This window comes from Urocitellus parryii, chromosome 7 (assembly GCF_045843805.1).
Source record: "Urocitellus parryii isolate mUroPar1 chromosome 7, mUroPar1.hap1, whole genome shotgun sequence".
NCBI lineage: Eukaryota > Metazoa > Chordata > Mammalia > Rodentia > Sciuridae > Urocitellus > Urocitellus parryii.
This window is the reverse complement of record NC_135537.1, coordinates 126,074,410-126,091,261: the sequence shown is the minus strand read 5'-3', so window position 1 is coordinate 126,091,261 and position 16,852 is coordinate 126,074,410. Positions and strand designations below refer to the sequence as shown.

The following is a 16,852-nucleotide window of genomic DNA, read 5'->3' as shown; positions in this document are numbered from 1 at the left end:
TGGAGGCATCCAAGAAATTCTCTGAATATCATTGGGAAACCACTGGGTGAACTCTCTGCAAAACTGTTGGCAAAAGAGCCAACGGTTCCTCTCTTACAACCTCATGGTGGAAGGGGCTAGATCTAATCCTGGCATAGGAGCCCCTTTGCTACCTTGGGTGGAAAGAACAGGTCCACTCAGGATCCAGTTATTTGAAGATTTCCTGGAGTACCTGGCCTTGGGACTATGAGGGTATCTTCAATTCCTAATCTCAAAAAAAAAAAAAAAAGAAAAAAGAAAATATTAAGCCAGAAAGAAGCAGGGACTTTGAAGTTCTGGTTTGTATCCAGGCTCCCCCTCTTAGAAGTATTGTTTAGTTCTTCTGAAATGGGATACTTTAAGGTCATGCATAAGAATTAAATGAGATAATAAGTATTGGTTGAAACCTAGCACAGCGCTTGTATAGTAAGATGTTCAACACCTGGTAGGTGTCGTCATCGTCACTGCCTAGTAATCTCCACTTCACTTCTGGTCTTGTGGAAAGCCTGAACCTAGTACCAGCAGGTGTGGGTGTGGGTGTCTGCACACACATGCATCCTATACGTGCAACGGCCATGTCTCATTCTCAACCTTTGTGCTGTCTCAGTAGTGGCTTCTGAGGCTTGATCCTCCTTCTCTCACTCACTGCATCTCTCCTCAGCTGTCCTGGAGAAACCTCTAGAAAAGAAGGCTGGCAGGAATTATGGCCCTCCAGGCAACAAGAAGCTTGTCTACTTCATCGATGACATGAACATGCCAGAGGTGGACGCCTATGGGACAGTGCAGCCCCACACTGTCATCAGGCAGCATCTAGATTACGAGCACTGGTAAGAGGACAGGCAAGGGGTGGGGGTGGGCAAAATGTAAGGCCAGCCTGGGGGCCACTCACTCTTGGGCTGAAATAGCAAATTCCAGTTCCGCTCTGGGACCACGTGAGAGTCTCAGGGGTCAACCACACTCCATAGGATTCTCTGTTCCTCTGGAGTACTCTTTCAAACAAGGACACTTAGGTCCGGGTGAAAAATTAGGCTACAGGATGTACTATTCTCTCAGCTAAGAAAGAAACCTGTTATTTCTTTAAAACTCATCTCAGTAATGGCTAGATATTGCAAAAGGTGCTTGTCTTGGGGGAGCAAAAGATGGGGAAATGGAGGTTGAATTTTTTTTCTTTCTTTTCTTTCTTTCTTTTCTTTTTTTTTTTTTTTTTTTTTGTATTAGAAATTGAACTCAGGAGCACTTAACCACTGAGCCACACCCCCATGCCTCTTTAGTTTTTATTTTGAGACAGGGTCTTGCTAACTTGCTTAAGACCTTGCTAAATTGCTAAGACTGGCTTTGTACCCTCCTTGTTCCGGCCTCAGTGTCCCAAGCCACTGGGATTATAGGCATGCCTCACCACACCTGGCAAGAGGTTGGCTTTTATCAGTGCCTGCTGTAGGCACATCTGGAAATATCACACTGAATCCCATTAATATGAATAATTAATACGTGTTAATAAAATGCTTTAAAAATAAGCCCAAGGGATAACTTAAAATGAAAAAGAAAGGAAAAGACTCATTTCAAAAGTTGCATTCTTCAGAGGCTTTCCCAAAGTTGGTGGGGAGGTAGTTAAGATAACTAGTTTTACTTTAGATTCATGATCACAAATCTTAAAGGGGAAGTAGGAGCTTCCTGGAAATGCTACTATATTGTCTTACCTGTGTCTCTCAGAAACATCCGTTTCACACCATCTCCAACTTTCACACCTCCAACTTCCTACTCCACCTCAGTGGGTGATGTGGCCCTCTCAGCACTGAGACTAACTCCATTTCTTATTTCCACATCTGTTCAACTTACTGCATCTTCCTGCATCCTGTGCTCTGCCCTCCTGTTCCCTCTTACCTATGGCTAAACTAGCCACCGCCACGTGGCTCTGCTGTCTCCCACTCCCCAAATCCTCGCTTCCTCAACTAGTCTTCCTGTCTCTTTGCCGGCTCCTTCATGTCATCTGAACTTGCACAGAATTCTTCTACTATGTTGTCAAAAAAAAAAAAAAAGCAATCCTCATACTCGATTACCTTTCTGTCTACCTCCCTCCGCATAACCAACTTCTCTCGTCTGTTCTTACTTCCTACTTTCCCACTCACCCCTTAACCCACATTATCTGATTTCTGTTCCCTCTACTTTACTGAGCCTTTCTTGCTGAATCACTCACTGCATTTTTTTTTTTTTTTTTTTTTTTTTTTTTTGCAAAACCAGAGCAACCCTTTTGGAGTTCTGTCTTTCTTACTCTCTCTGCACTTGGTGTAGATGACCACACTCTCCTTTTGGAAATACGGGTTTCCTTTGCCCTCTGGGCTGCCACATGCCCCTGATTTAGCTTCTCTGTCTATTATCTCTTTTTTTTTTTTCTATATGATTTCTAGAGAGATTCTCAGAAATTTGTGTTAGGAGCTTATCTCATCTCCATCTCCATCAGGGGATCTGGGTTTTGTCTGTTTTTCTACCCAAGCGTATGAATGATAGGGCACATCCTACTTAACTCCTTGCAATGCTCACCTTCATAGGCCCTCCCACTACTCTCACCGGAATTGTCTGAATCTTCTAGGTATGATCGGAGCAAGCTGTCCCTGAAGGAGGTCATGAATGTACAGTATGTTTCCTGCATGAATCCTACGGCCGGCAGCTTCACCATCAACCCACGGCTTCAGGTAGCGTGGCCGCCAAGTACAGTGGTATGTGGTCCTAACACCACCTTATCAGGACTCACGTCCCTTGATAAGAAGTGATTACTGTCCAGCCTCTCAAAACGGTTAATCAGGACGCCAACATGCATTTCTAGTGGGACAGGGAAACTCCTAGACCCAGGGTCACAAAGCTTTTAGAGATAGAAGAGGTCATGGGGTTCATTTGATTCGACTCTCTCATTCCTGAGATGGGGGAACTTCAGAGGGATGAAATGACTCACCCCAGGTCATATGGACACTTGGTATCACGTTCAGATTTGAACTCTGTTTTCCTGTTACCTTGTGTACCCATCTTTGATCAAAGATCCACCACAGCCATTGATTCCCCCAATCATTTTACATTCAACCTCAATTGGGGGGTCGTGTGAAATACGTGGTGACCAAGATGTAGCATTTTGAGCGCTTTTAAGAATTCTCCGTTATTTTTTCCTAGCCTGGAATTGATGATTTTTTATTTTTTTATTTTTAGTTATAGATGGACACAGTACCTTTATTTTTATAATGTGGTGCTGAGGATCGAACCCAGGGCCTCACGTGTGCTAGGCAAGCGCTCTGCCACTGAGCCCCAGCCCCAGCCCCCGCCCTCCCCGAAGTGGTGATTTTGATTCTGTGATCAAGCCTGTCCAGCTCACGGCCTCCACCTCGTGTCTTTGCTTCCTATGCAGCGTCACTTCAGCGTGTTTGTCCTCTCCTTCCCGGGAGCAGATGCCCTCTCCTCCATCTACAGCACCATCCTGACGCAGCATCTGAAGCTTGGACACTTCCCAGCCTTCCTGCAGAAGTCCATCCCCCAGCTGATCAACCTGGCCCTCACCTTCCACCAGAAAATCGCCACCACGTTCCTGCCCACAGCGATCAAATTCCACTACATCTTTAACCTCCGGGATTTTGCCAACATCTTCCAGGTGAGTTCACCTGCTGTGAGACGCCCTAAGAGTTTTAGGGATGCTCCAGGGGCTCCCATAATCAATAAAATAAATGGCAAATGCCAAACTTTTAAGCAGTTTATATGGAGTCCTGAACATAGACTCCACCTGGGCCTCTGTGAGGACAATCTCAACAAAACAGAGTTTTATTTGGAACTTCAATATGCCTCAGAAAAGAGCGTGCATTTCCTAAGTTGGTTCCTTTAGGTTGAAGAAGGCTCAGCATCTCAGAGATAAGGTCATATAAATGATCCCAGTATGCTTGGGAAGGAAAATGGCACAAAACAGAAAGTATTTTCTTCTTATCACTATTCCCGAAACAATAGAGTACAGCCGCTATTCACGTAGCATTTACATCACATCAGGTAATCTAGAGATGATTTAAATTAAGTTATATACAACGTTATCATATTTTCCATAAATGACCTGAGTATCCATGGATTTTGGTATCTGAGGGGGGTCCTGGAACCAGCCTCCCCTGGATAATATGGAAGAAGGACTGCATTTCCAATTTAGAGATGACAAAACTGTGACACGGGCAATCAAGTCCCTGGAGCATGATCATAAAACTGGCGAGCAGCAGCATTGATAGCCACAACTAGAATGCTCAGCCCTTCCATCCAGGTAATTTGGGGTGATGAAAGGCTTCCTGAAGAAAGACCAGCTATTTCAACTTTGTTTTCATGGTAACTAGTACAATGTCAAGGAGAAACCAGAAAGCAGAGATATCCAGGTGGATATCTTGTTCCCCTGGCCTGTTTCTTTGTCTGATTCAGGCAGCTTGAGTGGCGACCCCCTGGGCTCTGGATCCCAGCCTGGCCTCTTTGCAGCCTGCCAGCTGTCAACCTCCTGCCACAGCATTGGAGAGGACATGGCACTCTGGGGAACTGCCTCCCTTCATCCTCACAGTCCCCCATCCTCGTCCTCCAGAGGGGAGTTTCAAGCTCAGAGCTTGACCACAGCCTCCCTCTGTCTTTCCCACCTCCTTCCCGACTGCTTGTCTTAGGCCTGATGGGAGAGATGAAGGGGATGAACAAATGCCTGTTAGGAGACAGGCCCTGTCTAGAGAACCCAGCTTGATCCAAGTCGCAATAATAAGTGCTTCTCTGCGCTTCCCTCACTCCATCCAAATCACAACGGAATTGAGCAGGACTGGGAGTAGCAGAAATCATTAACCACTGTTCCCATCTCCGGGCCACACATCTGAGATGGTGCACAATTTGTACTTAACAGGCTCACATTTACTCAGCCCTTAATTATCTGCCTGACAGTTTGACCATATCAGGGGTTCTAAAGATCAGCTGATAGCTTGCCTTACTGTCAAACACAAAAATCCCAGAAGTCAGAGTTTCTGGTTAGTGATTTTTCCTGACTTCCACATTTTATATATGATTGATACTGAGAAGAGATGAGAAAGAGAAAGAGGCTAAGATAAACACATGGGTGGGGAGCCAAAGGGAGATAATGGAATTTCTTTTTCTTTTAATGAACTTTCATTACATTATGGCATATAGACAGAAAAGCACACAAGCCATAAGCATCCATCTTGGTTAATTATCACCAAGCGATCACACCTATTTGAATTCATAATTTAAACCTTCCATAAAGAAATTCCAGGTTATACCTATGTAACCATGACTCGGATCACATTTTAGAACATTCCAGCCTCTCCAAAGCACCTCTTTTGCTTCCTTCCTTCCTTTCTCTCTTTCCTCCTCCTCCTCAATATGGTCTAGACTTTAACACAATACATCATTTTGACCTATTTTTGAACCTAATGCAAACAGAATGTTAGTGAATGTCACTTTGTATCTTTGTTCAATATTATGTTTGCACTTATATTTTCAATCATGGTATCAGTTTAGAAGTAACAGTTTTCTTTCTCTCTTTCTAACCCTGAAATCTCTTAATTTCTTTTTCTTGTCCTAATGTGTTGGCCACCAGCTGACAATACAATGTTGAAGAGAAGTAGTGAGAGTGGTATCTTGTCACGTTTCAAATTTTAGAGGGAAAAGATCTTAATAGCCTGTTATTAAATATGATAGTTACTGTAGGCTTTTGTGGATGCCCTTCATCAGATTAAGAAAACTTCCTGTAATTTACTAAAAGTTTTAATCACAAATGTGTGTGGAAACTTAAGTGGTCTTTTATGCATCACTCCGAATACTCAAGTCATGTTTCTCATTTATCCTGGCTATGTGATAAATCACACAGATTATTTTTAAGTGTTAGATCAACTTTGCATTTCTAGAATCAACTCAAGTGGGTTATTGCACATTGTCCCTTAAATCTTTCTGGATTCCATTTGCTAAATTTTTCTATATAGTTTTCAATTATATATATATATATATATATATATATATATATATATATATATATACGATTGTCTTGTCACTTTCCTTTCTCTAGTATTCTAAAGTAATAAAGTCCTCATAAAATATTTTGGCAAGTGTCTCCTTTTTTTCTCCTCTTTAGGAGACTCGGTAAAACATCATATTGTGTCTTCCTTAAATATTGAAAGAATTTCCTAGTGAAACCACCTGGAATTTCTTTATGGAAGGTTTAAATTATGAATTCAATTTCCTTAATACATATAAAACTATTCAGATTTTCGGTTTCTTCAGGTGTCAGTCATGGTAAGACCTCAGATTCTCAACAACTTCTAATTTATTGGCATAAACTTGTTTTTAATTGCTTGTATTATCTTTTAAATGTCTGTTGCATCAGACATTATGCCCTTTTTCTTATTCTGGTAACCAATTACATGTGCCCTCTCTCTTTTTCTCTTCTGTCACCCTTTCAAGGGAGCTGTCAATTTTGCTACTCTTAAAAAAAACCTCAAAAATTATAACAATATTACTATTTAATTTCTTGACTGCCTCAATTTGATATCTGTTTAAATATTATTAATGTTTACTTTTTTCTTTTTAACTCTGGATTTGGGCTTAGTTTGTTCTTTTTCTAACTTCTTGACTGATATCATGAGTTGTCAGCTTTTGTCTTTTCTAAAACACCCACTTTTAAGGCTCTAAATTTATCTCCGATTATCTCATCAGCTATCTCATAACAGCTTTTATATGCTGTATTTTTATTATCTTCAGTTTATAATACTTCTTAATTTCCACCTTAATGTATTCTTTTTTTGATCCATGGAATGTTTAGAAGCATATTGCTTTATTTCCAAAACTGTAAAGGTTTTCTAGTGATCTTTCCTTTAATAACTAGCTTACGTTCACTGTTCTCAGAAAAAAAATTTATATGATTTTTGTTCTTTTGAAGTGTATTGGGATTTGCTGTTACTCAAAATATAATAAACATGCACATTAACAAATGTATTCTAGCCAGGCAAGGTGGCCCTTGCCTGTAATCCCAGGGGCTCAAGAAACTGAGGCAGGAAGATGGAAGGTTCAAGGCCAGCCTCAGCAAGTTAGAGAAGCCCTTAGTAACTTTGTGAGACCCTACCTCAAAATAAAAAATAAAATAAAAAGGGCTTGGGATGTGGCTCAGTAGTTAAATGTCCCTGGATTCAACCTCTAGTCCAGAAAACAAAGGCATTCTAAGATGTTTAGTGTAGATTCCCCAACACGTTAATTAGGACAAGTTTGTAAACCATGTTATTTAAATTTTCTATGTATTTAAGACTTTTTGTGTGCTTTTTTGTATGTTTTTTAAAAAGACATATTAAAATCTCTTTCTGTGATTGTGGACATATCTATTTTTTCTTTTATTTCTGTTATATTTATTTCTTATATTTTGAAGCTATGTTATTAGATGCATAACTTAACATATCTTTTTTATTTTACAGTGAGTTTAATATGATTATTTCTAGGATATATTTGTAATTAGTATCTTTCTGACTTTTTTTCTTACTTATTAAATTTACTTCTTTATCTCTAAAAGTGATCCTTGTTTTAAACTCAACTTTGTATAATATGAGTAGGACTACTCCATATTCTCTTTGAGTCAGTATCTTCATAAGATTAATCCCTTAGTATCCATGGGGGATTGGTTGCAGGACCCCTCACATATACCAAAATCTTCAGATGCTCAATTTTTTATATAAAGTAGTGTAGTATTTGATATAAACTACATAGCTTCCCATATACTTTAAATCACCTTTAAATTACAATGTCAATGCTATGCAGATAGTTACTGTACTCTATTGTTTAGGGAAAAAGGAAACCCCCCCAAAAGTTTATTCTTTTCAGTACAGGTGAAAAATTTTCTGAATATTTTAGATTAATTTGTATTCACACATTATAATTATACATAAAAGTGGGATTCATGGTGATATATTTACACATGTACTATAATTTAGTCAGTTTCATTCCCTAGCGCCTCCCCTTTCCCTTCCTTCCTCCCTTTCCTTGATTCTCTTCCTCTGCTCCACTGGTATTCATTCTAATTTCTTCTCTCTAGCTTTTCTGAATATTCTTGATCCGTGGTTACTTGAATCCATCGATGCAGAACACATGGTTACAGAAGCCCAACTATACACTGTTTTCACTTTTTATGCTCCGCTTGTCTATATTTTTATATTTAAGAATAAACCTAAGCAGGATATAGTAATTTTTTTAATCCAGTCTATTATCTTTTAATTATACTGTTTAATTCATTGTTATTTTTATAATAATATATTTTGGATTAAATTACTTATGCTATTTGTTCTAAATATATTCTACCTATTCTTTTTCCTTTCCTCTCAATTATTATGTTCCACTCAACTAATAATATTTTTTTATTATTTTATTTTTTCTCTCTTTTATTATTTAAGAAAATCCTTTTCTTTTTCATTGAATGGTTGCCATATTAATCATAGTTTTATTACAGCTTGTGTCTGTTCATTTCAATAGCTAGATCTTCTGATTCAGGGTTTTCTTTTGTTTTTTACTCATTTGGTCTTATCTCCTACTCTTCTACTGTCTTTCCCACCCCTGTCCTCCCTACCTCCCCCCCACTCCAACCTGCCCCATCCAGTGAACCTCCCCTTCTCCCTCGCTGCCCACCTCCACCCACTTATTGTGAGTCAGCATCCAGAAATCAGAGAGAACATTCTGCCTTTGGTTTGGGGGCATTGGCTCATTTCACTTAGCATGATAGTCTCCAGTTCCATCCATTTACCAGCAAATGCCATCCTTTTATTCTTCCTTATGGCTGAGTAATATTCGATTGGGGGTATATGTACCATATTTTCTTTATTCATTCATCTGCTGAAGGGCACTAGATTGGTTCCACAGTTGAGCTATGAATTGAGCTACAGTAAACATTGTTTTCACTTGTCCTTTTTAGTTTTACATGACAGTAGAATGTATTTTGACATATCATACATACTTGGAATATAATTTCCCATTCTTGTGGCTGCACATGATGTGGAGTTACTATGGTCGTATATTCATATATGAACGTAGGAAAGTCATGACCATTTATTCTACCGGCTTTCCCATTCCCATCTCTCCACCCTCCCCCTGATTCCCCCTTGTCCAATTTGATGGACCTTCACTCCTCCCTTCCCACAACCCATTGTGAGTCAGCATCCACATTATCAGAAAGAACATCCAGCGTTTGGATTTTGGGGGATTGACTTATTAGCAATGATCGTCTCCAGTTCCATCTGTTTACCAGCAAATGCCATAATTTCATTCTTCCAAAAAACAGAAATTTTGATGGAGTTTCTTGCTATGCTGTATTACAGTGTTTGAAGAATTTAATATCCAGCTACAAATTTTTTCAACAAGAATTCACTGAGAATCTACTCTACATCAGGCACCATGCTAGAGAAGAGTAGTACAATAATAAAAATCAACCATCACCAAAATGAAGTCTGTCAACTTCCCTGTCTTTGAAACACTTTCCATGAGCCATGAGAAGCAAATTTGGGAAAGAAAAAAAATAATAATTTGAGAAAATAATAATTTTTCCTGACTGGAGATTTATATATAAAGGGCTCTGTGGGGCACATCAGAAGGAATGTTACTGGGCAGGAAAGGAGATGTCTTAGAAGGCTTCAACAAAGAGGGACCAATTGAACTAGATGTTGAGCACAGAAAGCAAAACAAAGAAGGAGCGGAGGAGGTGCAGAAAGAATACAGAATCAGAAAACAATTTGAGTTTTCAATGTGATATCTAGATTTTAAAGGAAGTAACAATAAAAGTGACCATGAGGTAGCAGATCAGTGATCACATTGTGACCAGATATTTATGCCTTGCAGATGAGTCTGAACAGCATTCTGTCAATGATAAGGAACCAATAAATGACCCTCATTTATTCCAAGACAAGAAAGAAATCAATGAGTGCAAACACAGAGATGAGTCTGAAGTGAGAGGATTTGTTCGGGTTGTTAGGGGCTGATGGTCTCTATTTCTCCAATGAAAATAAATACTAGGATTTGGGCTAAGGATAGCAGAGTGAGGTGACAGAGGAATTTGATAAGAAAAGTAAATATTTGGAACAATCACTGTAACATATAGGAAAGGGAATGGTATAGGAATGACTAAATCAATTGCGGATCTGCCAATGTTTGGCACATCTATTGTAGTCTTTTCTCATTGTTCTGATTTTACCTGGTCAATCATGACATCAATCAGTTTTCAAAATGGCACTTGTAGAATCGAAATATAGAGAGAAAACACTCTGACCTCATTGTGGTCATTTGAAAAGTAGTAGTCAATATTATAGACCCTAAGGAAGACCTAATATTAAACATTGTGGCTTTGAAGGAAGGCAACTTATAACTTATTCTATGATACTGGGCATGTTTTCCATATTTCTAAACCCCAGTCTCCCCAGTATACAAGATACATGCAGTAAAAATTATTTTATAACATCATTATGAAGATTAAATGAGCTTTGCCTTGGAAAACATCTAGTCCAACGTCTGTCACATAACTGGCTTCAAAAAAATTATAGCTGTTGCAGCATTTTTAAAAATAATGAGCAGAAAACCATAATTCCAATTTATTGAGTGAGATCCATCATCCTAGGCACATTAATTTGAATTATTTCAACAACTCCAGAAAGTCAATATTGCTATTTTGGTTTGAAAAGTGAGCAAATTAAGGCTCAGACATGTCACATGCCTTGCCCACATAGTTGCTATATGGTTGTGACAATATTTGAGGTCAGATCTGTCTGCCTCCAACACTTGGTCTCCCCCCCCCCACACACACACACTTTATGATACACTCATTAGTGAGATAATTTCAGGCATTATTCTAGTTTGAACAAAATGTTCCAGAAAGTTCTTTTAGCTATTGTACTTCTGAATTGCTATTAATGTTGTTTTGTCTGTTCTTCTTGAAGGGAATTCTTTTTTCTTCAGTGGAATGTATAAAGTCCACACAGGACTTAGTGAAGCTCTATCTGCATGAATCAAATCGGGTTTATCGGGATAAGATGGTAGAAGAAAAGGACTTTGATCTTTTTGATAAAATCCAGATAGAAGTACTCAAGAAAATCTTTGATGTAAGTATTGCCCTGTGGATTTGTTTTACATTTAAATTAATAATAATATGCACATGATCGCCCAAATGAAACAATCCAGTTCGTTAACTAAGAAAAGGTCAGAGATTAGGTTAAAGAAATAAATTCTATCATTGTTTTGTCCAGGTGAAAAATGGAGGGGTAAGAATAGACAAAAACTCATTGCAGATCTCAGTGCCGAGAGGTCCACAGTGATCAGCTGACCAAAGTGCTCCCACGCTGGTCATCCCACATGACATTCCAGCATCCCAAGAACATACTATCTCCTCTCCCATGGAAAAGCCATTTCAGAAGTGCTATTAACTGGACTTTGGGAATGATTCTGACAATTGGAACATTTGGAACCATTTTGAAAATTGGAACACTTGGAAAATTTATTGTAAAAATGATTTCAAATCTATTCTCCCACCCATTAGTCTTAGGTTGACATGACAAACATCTAAACACGTTGGAACAATTGACCTTCCCATACTGAGTCTTCTCTTCACGGGGTCAAAGAGCCTTAATCCTTTTGGCTGTGTCTGATATGTATTGGTTACAAACCCAGAAAAACTTGATATCACCCCTCTGAAATTGTGGTGCCTGACCTTCATCACACAACCCAGCTGGGGTCTGACCCAAAGCAAGATCAACATCTTAAAATGTGCCCTGCTAAACAATTGGGAAGAAGGTGTCCATCATGAGTTGGGTGAAGAAAGCCCTTCATGTTATATCACACTTTTGGAAATTCACAGTGCAGTTGGCACATTAAAACTCAGAAATCTAGAATAATTCTAACTCACATACTATTTTGCAAATGTGGTAGACCCTAAAATTTATTTTCCCTTCATAAACTTCTGAAATTATTTTTCCATTGAACTACTGGCCCCTGAAATTATTAAAAGAATGAATGGCCCATTTTTTTTCTTAAAGAAAGAATGATATGCCTTGGGAGAATTTGGTATATTAACACCATCAGAGATTATATCAAATTATCAGTGTCAAAAATTACTCCATAATTACATGGACACTTCTGATGACCAAAGACCCATATTCTCCATATACTGCTTGTTTGTCCTCTCTTGAACTTAGAAATAATCAAACTTGAGTATAATTGTATGATGTAGTTCTTGTATTCACTGTTTCAGTCTGCTTCCTATTGCTATAACAAAATACTTGGGACAGGGTAACTTGTAAAGAAAAGAGGTTCATGGAGATCACAGTTTTGGAGACTGAATGTCCAAGATTGAGTGACCCCATTAATTCAGCCTCTGGTGAGAGATTCATAGTGAATGGCACTATGACAGGAACATGTATAGAAGAACTATGGTGAGTCAGGAAATGAAAAAAGATTCAGGAGTCACATTTGGTCTTTAATACGACCCACTCTTGCAAGAACTGATAACTTATCCCATAAGACCCGCAGCAGTCTCTTCAGAGTGCAGCTCCCCCTCAGTGATCCAATCATCTCCTATTAAGCCACACCTCTTAGAGGTCCCACTAACTCTCACATGGCCACACCAGGGACCAAGCTTCCAACATATGAACTTTTGAGGGACACACCATATCTGAACCATAGCACTCACTCTGTTTTAGCACCATGTTTCCTGATAAGATGCTGGATCTGCCTCTGAAGGTATTGACAGTGCATCCCAATCTGTGTGGCAGCTTTTGAGTGATCAGACAGAATTTTACATAACATATTTGATTTTTCTTTTTCCTGGGCTAGAGTTTCTAAATTCCTTCACTTCTGTCATTGTTTGTAAGGGTCCTGATGTTCAGAGTGCTCACATCTTAGATGCCCCGTCCTGAGCATTGCAGCATTAGCCAGTTGCTGTACTCATTGCTAGCTCTGCAGATAAGGCTGGATGGTCTTCATAAGCTGGTCTGAGCTAACACTTTAACAGCACTCAGATTTTGAAGTCCAGTTCCCCAAGTGGGTTTTGTATAGGAAGGGTGCCTCCTTTTGATCACAGACTTAGATATAATTGTTACTGCCGTTATCCTTCCCCAACATTTGAAATGCCAACCTGAAGCATCCTTGCTCCACCAAATCCTGATATCAGTAACAAGGAAAAGTTGCCAGATTCCCACCCAAGAAGTGCTACAATCCTGTTTCCACCATCAAAAGCTTAAAGTTCTCTGGTTCACAGCCCTGTGTGATACCATGTTGCTATTAAGGAGTTTTTGATTCACTGTGTTGGTTGATTTTTCTCTCTCTCTCTCCCTTCTGTGCAGCATGTCTCTGATCATAAAATTGGAGACTTGTTTTGTTCATCAAAGAACCTTTGTAGATCAGGCTTTTTCAAAACTCACCTTTTGTTTCTTCTCTGCTAGATCCTCAGTGTAAATTGACTGCCGTCAGAACTCATCCCCCAGTATGGGAGCCCGTTCTCAAACTGGGTCAATGTATTCCTGCATTACTTTACTGTAAAACGACCCAAAGTAGCTCTCTTGCTTTGCATTTACATGTTATACAAAATTCAGGAGCATTTATGGTTACTCTATACCACAGTGTAATGGTTTTCTACAGTCCTGAAGCACCTTCAGAATTCTGTAGAATGACTCTTTGATGTCTAATTCTTTCTTAGCCTTTTATTCCTCTGCTCAGGAAGCAGTTCTGGTTGCTCTTTAAGTATCATTGTCATCTTCGCTTTCCGTACATTAGGAGGATCTTGTCCCATGTGCTTGTAAGGCTACTCCTTTAGTGATACATCCTCAGCAGCGCCCCTGCTGGTGAAGAGCATGCTGGTTACCTGGTGATTCACAGTTAGGGCTTCCAGTCTGGACTTTAGGATAAAAGATTGGCAGGTTAAGACAAAAGTTTGCACTCATGGAGCCTCCTACTTATGTCTTAGGCAATGTATTCTAGGACTTATCTCATTTATAATCTATCTTCTTACCTGAAGTCTCTGGTAATTTGGATTTTGACAAGTAAGTAGTTCTTTTTGTTTCCTCTAACGTAATATTTTTTTAAAAAAATTAGTCATATCTTTAATACTCATAGGGTAATTTGGTAGTAAGTAGACATAGAGTCCATATCTTTTTGTTGGGGTGGGGGGGTACTGGGGGTTGAACCCAGGGGCACTCAACCACTGAGCCACATCCCCAGCCCTATTTTGTATTTTATTTAGAGACAGGGTCTCACTGAGTTGCTTAGCATCTTGCTTTTGCTGAGGCTGGCTTTGAACTCACGATCCTCCTGTCTCAGCCTCCTGAGAGCCACTGGGATTACATGCATGCACCACTGCACCTGGCCCATATCTTTTAAATTAATCAAACTATACCTGGTATTTATTCCCATAGTAACGTTTATCCTGTGGGTATGATTTGATACTCAGTAAGTATAAATGCTTAGGAAAGTTTTTATAAATAAGTGGTTCTATTTTAAGTTCTTTAAGATTATCTATATGCCCATGAATAAAACAATTATCTAATGGTAGCTAATACCAGATTCCTGAGAACCATCTGGACAAAACATCTGGAATTGGAACTTGAAAACTATGGTTTGCAATCTCACAAGAAACAGTAAAGGATATTTTATGACATTGATCAGGGTGCTAGACTTGTTGGAATAAATGTAGAGAATTGAGACCATCCTGCCCTGAGCCCTACACCCGACACTGGTGAAATAACCCCTGCTTGAAGAAATCCACCTGTGTCTTCCTCCATTCTTCTGATCGCAGCACTCTGCCTGGGCTTAGGAGGAAGATACCTTCCATTTTCTATTCTCAGCCCGAAGGGAATAATGAACTGTATTCATGACTTCACTGCACTGGTAAATGAAAAATATCTACTCTATGAGGGCCTCTCGAGAGGGAAGAAGTGTTAAAAGTAGCACTAATGCTTAATTTTCAAAAAGTGTGCAGGGAGGAAAATAAACAGACGTCTCCACTCTGTTGGGTGGAACCAGAATTGGGAGTCGATAAGGAAGGTCCTCGTTCCTGTCTCACTACCAGGATATGGAGGAGACCGCGGAACAGACCCGAAGCCTGAACATATATTGCCACTTTGCCAATGGTATTGGTGAGCCCAAGTACATGCCTGTACAGTCGTGGGAAATCTTGACCCAGACTCTGGCGGAAGCCCTGGAGAACCACAACGAAGTCAACACAGTGATGGACCTGGTTCTGTTTGAGGATGCCATGCGCCACGTGTAAGTGAACTTCTCTTCCTACCTTTCCTCAGGGGCTTCTCTGTTCTAGTGGCAGGCATCCCATTTGACTATTTAAGGACTCTGTGGGAGGGCCAGAAAAGTAGCTACTGCTGTTTCCTTGAAGGTCAAGATGTCGGAGCAGTAACTGCAGGCTTCTGCCACTGGCCCTAGGAAAAAACCAGGTGCTGGACTCAGACAAAACTGTATCTGTCTCCATGCCTGCCAGGTACTGTCCCTGGCCATGATGATAATGACACCAAGAGAAGATCTGCCATCAGAAAAGAGGCACCAGAACAGCTCAAGGTCCCCAACCCTACCCCCATACTGATCAAAGGAACAGTTTTTGATGTGACCATGTCCCTGTAGTATGCTGTTTTTAAGTCATTTGGGTATAGACCCTGGAGAGGGATAGCTGGGTCAAATGATGTTCCATTCCCAGATTTCCAAGGAATCTCCATACTGCCTTCCATATTGGCTGCACCAATTTGCAGTCCCCACCAGCAGTGTATGAGTGTGCCTTTTTCCCACATCCTCACCAACACTTATTGTTGTTTGAATGCATAACAGCTGCCATTCTGACTGGAGTGAGATGAAATTTTAGAATAGTTTTGATTTGCATTTCTCTAATTGCTGGAGATGTTGAACACTTTTTTTCATAATTTGTTGATTGATTATATATCCTCTTCTGAGAAGTGTCTATTCAGTCCTTTAGCCCATTTATTAATTGGGGTTTTTGTTTTTCTGGTGTTAAGGTTTTTGAGTGCTTTATATACCATATGCTTTAAATATCTATCTGATGTGCTTGTGGTAAAGATTTGCTCCCATTCTATAGGCTTTCTATTCACCTGATTGATTGTTTCTTTTGCTAAGAAGAAGCCTTTTATTTTGAGTCCATCCCATTTATTGATTCTTGGTTTCAATTCTTGCACTATAGGAGTCTTATTAAGGAAGTTAGGGCCTAATCCCACATGATAGAAATTAGGGCCTACTTTTTCTTCCATTAGATGTAACGTCTCTGGTTTAATTCCTAGGTCCTTAATCCACTTTGAGTTGAGTTGTGTGCATGGTGAAAGATAGGGGCTTAATTTCATTTTGTTACATATGGACTTCCAGTTTTCCTAGCACCATTTGTTGAAGAGGCTATCTTTTCTCCAATATATGTTTTGGGTGCCTTTGTTCAGCCACGTCAATGTTTATAGCAGCACAATTCACAATAGCCAAATTGTGGAACCAACCCAGATGCCCTTCAGTTGATGAATGGATAGGGAAACTTTGGTATATATACACAATGGACTATTACTCAGCATTAAAAGATAATAAAATTACAGCATTTGCAGGTAAATGGATAGAGTTGGAGAATATCATGCTAAATGAAGTAAGCCAATCCCAAAAAAACAAAGGCTGAATGTTTTCTTTGATATGAGGATGCTTGACTCATAATGGTGATGGAGGGGGCGGAGCATGGGAGGAATGGAGGAATTTTAGATAGGGCAAAGGGGAGGGAGGGGAAGGGAAGGGCAAGAGGGTAGGAAAAACGGTGGAATAAATTAGACATCATTACCTAAGT

At 39.6% G+C, this 16,852-nt stretch overlaps 1 protein-coding gene across 1 annotated transcript in view; it reads left to right on the top strand.

The window, feature by feature from the left end:
• Dnah9 (dynein axonemal heavy chain 9) overlaps positions 1-16,852 on the top strand; it is a 340,627-nt gene that overhangs the window by 178,735 nt on the left and 145,040 nt on the right. The window contains exons 39-43 of the mRNA XM_026390513.2: positions 680-845; positions 2,606-2,708; positions 3,410-3,649; positions 10,971-11,132; positions 15,089-15,285. Coding sequence (XP_026246298.2) covers positions 680-845; positions 2,606-2,708; positions 3,410-3,649; positions 10,971-11,132; positions 15,089-15,285 — 868 coding nt within the window. The remainder of the gene's footprint in view (positions 1-679; positions 846-2,605; positions 2,709-3,409; positions 3,650-10,970; positions 11,133-15,088; positions 15,286-16,852) is intronic.